General features: G+C 38.1%; 1 protein-coding gene across 1 annotated transcript in view; it reads right to left on the reverse strand.

Annotated features, from left to right (window-relative positions):
• Window positions 1–4,761, reverse strand: part of CHD2 (chromodomain helicase DNA binding protein 2) — a 215,195-nt gene that overhangs the window by 69,458 nt on the left and 140,976 nt on the right. The window contains exon 27 of the mRNA XM_042783579.1: window positions 4,578–4,717. Within this exon, the coding sequence (XP_042639513.1) occupies window positions 4,578–4,717 (140 nt within the window). The remainder of the gene's footprint in view (window positions 1–4,577; window positions 4,718–4,761) is intronic.

A 4,761-nucleotide genomic window follows, 5' to 3' on the forward strand; every position in this document is an offset into this window, starting at 1 on the left:
ATCATGGGAGAAAGAAGGGCTGCTTATGCACAGGGGGCAGGAGTGTATGGAGGAATGGACACTGGGAAGAGGTAACTATGGGGAGGAAGTGGGAAGGGAGCTGTTACATTGTGGTAAACTGTGCTCAATGACATGAGACAAAGTACATGTGAACTGCTGTATGGAAAGTGAATTTGCTCTGTGAATCTTCACCCAAATCACAATTTAAAAACAAAACAAAACAAAAAAACAGCCTTGTATTGCTACAATGACAGACACACAGACCAGTGGAACAGAACTGAGAATCCAGAAACTGGTCTATCCATTTATGGAGAGCCAATCTTCAACAAAGGGCCTAAATCAATTAAACGGGGAAAGAGAGTTCTTTAACAGATGGTGCTAGCAAAACTGTTTATCCATTTGCAGAAAAAAATGAAACAGGATACATATGTCACATCACATACAAAAACTAACTCAAGATGGACCAAAAACTTAAATGTAAAACCGAAAACTACAAAGCTCATCAAAGAAAAAAACAAGGACAAATTTAGTGTCCATAATACAGAGCATAAACTCACTAACAAACAAAACTGAAAACATACAAACAGCAGAAGACAAACTAGATGACTTTGACCTCCTAAAAGTTAAACACTTACATGTATCAAAAGATTTCACCAATAGAGTTAAAAGAGAAGCTACAGACTGGGAAAAAATTTTTCATAACAACATATCTGACAAGAAATTAACTTTTAAACTTTATAGAAAACTTTAACAACTCAACAACAAAAAGACAAACAACCCAATTAAAAAGTGGGCAGAAGACATAAACAGCTGACCAAAAAACAGGCAGCCAGCAAACACTGAAGAAACGCTCACAATCATTACCCAATAGACAGATGCAAATCAAAAGAACTATGAGGTATTATCTTACCCCAGCAATAATAGCAAAGTTCAGTAACACAAAAAACAACAAATGCCAGTGAGGGTGTGGAGAAATTGGAACTCTCGTATACTGCTCGTGGGGTTGTAAAATGGTGCAATCAATGTGGAAAACTCTATGGCATTTCCTTAAAAAGTTGGAAACAGAAATACCATTTGATCTAGCAATCCCACTACTAGGTATATATGCTAGAGAATGAAGAGCCAAAATATGAACAGATATATGCACACCCATGTTCATGACAGCATTATTTGCAACAGCAAAGAAACGAAAACAACGTAAGTGCTCATCAACAGATGAATTGATAAATTATGGTACATACACAACAAAATACTATACAATGTTAAAGAATAACAAAGTATCCAGGAAACAGCTCATGAAGTGGATGAAACTGGAGAACTTAAGAGAAATAAATCAATCACAAAAGGACAAATATTTTAAGTCCCCTATTATGAAAGGTTTTCAAACAGAAAGAAACATTCTTTGATGGTTACCAGGGATGGAGAAGGAAGGAAGAAAAATCACTAACTAGATAATTAAAAAAAAAAAAAAAAAAACCCAAACCCACTGCCAAACCCAAGTTGATTCCAACTCATAGTGATACCCATTGGGTTTCTGGGGCTGGAAATCTTTACAGAAGTAGATTGCTTCATCTTCCTCCTGTGGAGCAGCTGGTAGGTTTGAACTACTGGCTTTCTAGTTAGTAGCCAAATGTCTTACTCACTATCTTACCCGAACTCCTTAAGTAGGTAACAGACATGTGTTAATGTGGGTAAAGGGAAAGGCAAAATACAATAAGGGGTTGAACAGTACAGTGTCACTAAGGCAAAGGAAGACACAGAGAGGTGCACAAGAGTTACAGACAACAAAGTTAAATACTATTATAGCGTAATCCTGCAATATCCATAATAACAAACAATAATCTACAAATGGATACAAAGGCAGACAAGCAAGTTGAACACGTATGGGTAGGTGAATGGGACTACACCCATGATCATATACAGGTGCGGTAAAGGATATTTCTACCTAAGTATCTGTATGTACTATAAATACATTCAAGTATATAGTGGAGCAAGCAGGGAGTAAAGTTATGAAAACAACTTAGCCATAACCAAACACCTTCAGGTAATGAGTTCTGGGCTTAGGGGCTTAGGACCACAATCTCAGGGGATAGTTAAATCAATTGGCATATCCTACTGTGGTGAGTAATGACTGGAGTCTTAAAAGCTAGGGAGCAGCCATCTAAGGAGCAAATATTGGTGTCTCCCCATCTGAAGCAAAGAAGTGTGCAGAAAATCAAAAACACATGGAAACAAATAGTCCAAAGGACTAACAAACCACATGAACCTCAGCCTCTAGGACCTGAGACCAGAAAAACTAGATGTTACCAGGCTACCACTATTGGTTGCTCGTGAAATAGAAGTTCCTGGATAGAGTATGAGAAAAATATGGAATAAAACTCAAAATTATAAAAAAGATCAGGCTTACTGGTCTGATAGAGACTGGTGGAACCACCAAGACTATGACCCTTAGTCACCCTTCAAGCCTGGAAGTGAACTCACCCCCACGGCTCAACTTTCAGCCAAAGGACTGTTGTTGTCGTTGTTATGTGCCACTGAGTTGGATCCGACTCATACTGACCCATCCTTGGGTTTCCGAGGCAGTATCACTACGGGAATAGATTGCCCAGTCTTCCTTTTGAGGAGTGGCTGGTGGGTTTGAACTGCCAACCTTCTGGTTAGCAGTCAAGTGCCTGAGGCACTATGCCACCAGAGCTCCCAAAGGATAGAGAGGCCTATAAGGTGAACAATAACACCAGGGAGGTATACACTTCTTTTAACAATCAACCATGAGATCAAAAGGGCAGCATTTTCCCAAGGATAAAACTCAGAAGGCAGGAAGGGATAGGAAAGAAGGACAAATGGAAATGGTGAAAACAGGGAAGAAGTGGGAAGAGTGCTGTTAGTTACACTGTGGGGATTGCAATCAATGTCATGAATCAAAATGTGTATGAATTGTTGATGGAAAACCAATTTGCTATGTAAATTTTCATTCAAATCATAATAAAAAGTTAAAAAAGAAAAAGATGGGGTGGGGTAGGGTAGGATAGAGGAAGGGTAGGGTTGTTATAAGGAAATATCTCTAAAACATTCTGTGAAGTGGAAAAAGCACTGTGCAGAACGACGTGCATGAGGCAATGTAATTGATGTTAAAAAGGTAAACAACATTATTTGTTCATTGTCTTATATATGTATTTTTTAATTTCTAGAAAAATAATAAGGTTATCTGTTTTTTATATTTCAGCCATGTGAATGTACTACTTTTTTAAAAGTTACAAATTATAAAGAGTAACACTAAAAAATTTAAAGATTGCTTTGGGTTTATTCAGAGTACTTAAAAGGACATATTCAAGATCATTGTCCAAACATCTCAAATTACTTAAATTCTTCACAAAGAAAAAAATGTATTTTAGAAGTTTTGATTACAGTATTTTTTTTAATTCTATAAACTCTGTAATATTCTTAAAATGAAAATAACAGAACACGAATTCTCAATTTCTCAATAATAGCTAACAATGTAAGCCATAAACTATGTTAAGCATTTTACATGCATCCAAAAAAATCCAAACTCAACGCCATCAAGTCAGAGCCAACTCATAGCGACTCCACCTTGAGTTTCCGAGGTGGTATCACTACGGAAGTAGACTGCCCAACCTTCCTTCCGAGGAGTGGCTGGTGGGTTTGAACCGCCAGCCTTCTGGTTAGCAGTCACATGCCTTAGGTACTACGCTACCAGAGCTCCTTTACATGCATAATCTTATTCAATTAATCATCTAAGGTAGACAATTACTATTACTCTATTTTGCAAATGAGAGGGTTCATAAGATATAATATGCCCAAGCTCTTATAGACAGGAAATGGAAGAACTATGATTACATGTAACTGGCTGCCTCCAAAGCCAGGACCGTTAACCATAACTTGAGAGCACTTCCGTAGCCTTACTTAGAGTAGTGAAGGGTGACAAAAGAATAGGGGAAAATGGCACAGACATGCCACAGTCTAGTGAATTGGAACAACCAAACCTTATTTCTTTGTTTGAGGTTTGCTGTGAGAGCATTCTACAAGAGCTCTCTCCTCATAAACATCTCCTCACCTCCCATTTTCAGAGAGATACCACTTGGGACAGGCAAAAACACTTTCTGGTCCAAGAAAAAGCATACTATAGTTCAAATACAATTATAACAAATTCTAGTGTCATGAAAATCTCACTGCATAAAAATTATTTATAATGTCCATGTAATATTTTAACTTTCGAACTCCTTTAAGTTTGTCAAAAGACATATGTATATGTGTATCCGATGGTGCAGTGGTTAAAGTGTTTGGCTGCTAACCAGCAAGTCATCAGTTCAAACCCACCAGACACTCTGCAAGAAAAGATCTTAAAAGGGCAGAGATCTGCCCTATAAGGTCACAATGAGTCAGAACTGACTCAACCCCAACAACACTGAGCTCACATAAAGGCAGGTAAAAATATACACCTCAAAGCATTAGAAACATGTGACAATACAACTCTCTTCTTCTGGAAACATCCTTTAGCAATAGGAATTTCAGCAAAGAAATGGCAGGTTTTGGAGAATCTCTGAAACTTACTGACTTACCCTCGCTGGCATTTTCTTTCAGCTGTTCCTCATATTCCTGCATTGCTGATGCACAGCTGTTGTGAATCAATTCACCCAGGCGTTTCAGATCTGCCACAGACTTGTCTACCAACTCAGCATCCCGTGCTATGCATTCCAGCCTGAGGAAGCACAAATATGGGGACACTTCAAGGCTCTGTGCTCA

Source organism: Orycteropus afer, unplaced genomic scaffold (genome assembly GCF_000298275.1).
Source record: "Orycteropus afer afer isolate SDZICR_OR568_19922 unplaced genomic scaffold, OryAfe1.0 scaffold00019, whole genome shotgun sequence".
Lineage (NCBI taxonomy): Eukaryota > Metazoa > Chordata > Mammalia > Tubulidentata > Orycteropodidae > Orycteropus > Orycteropus afer.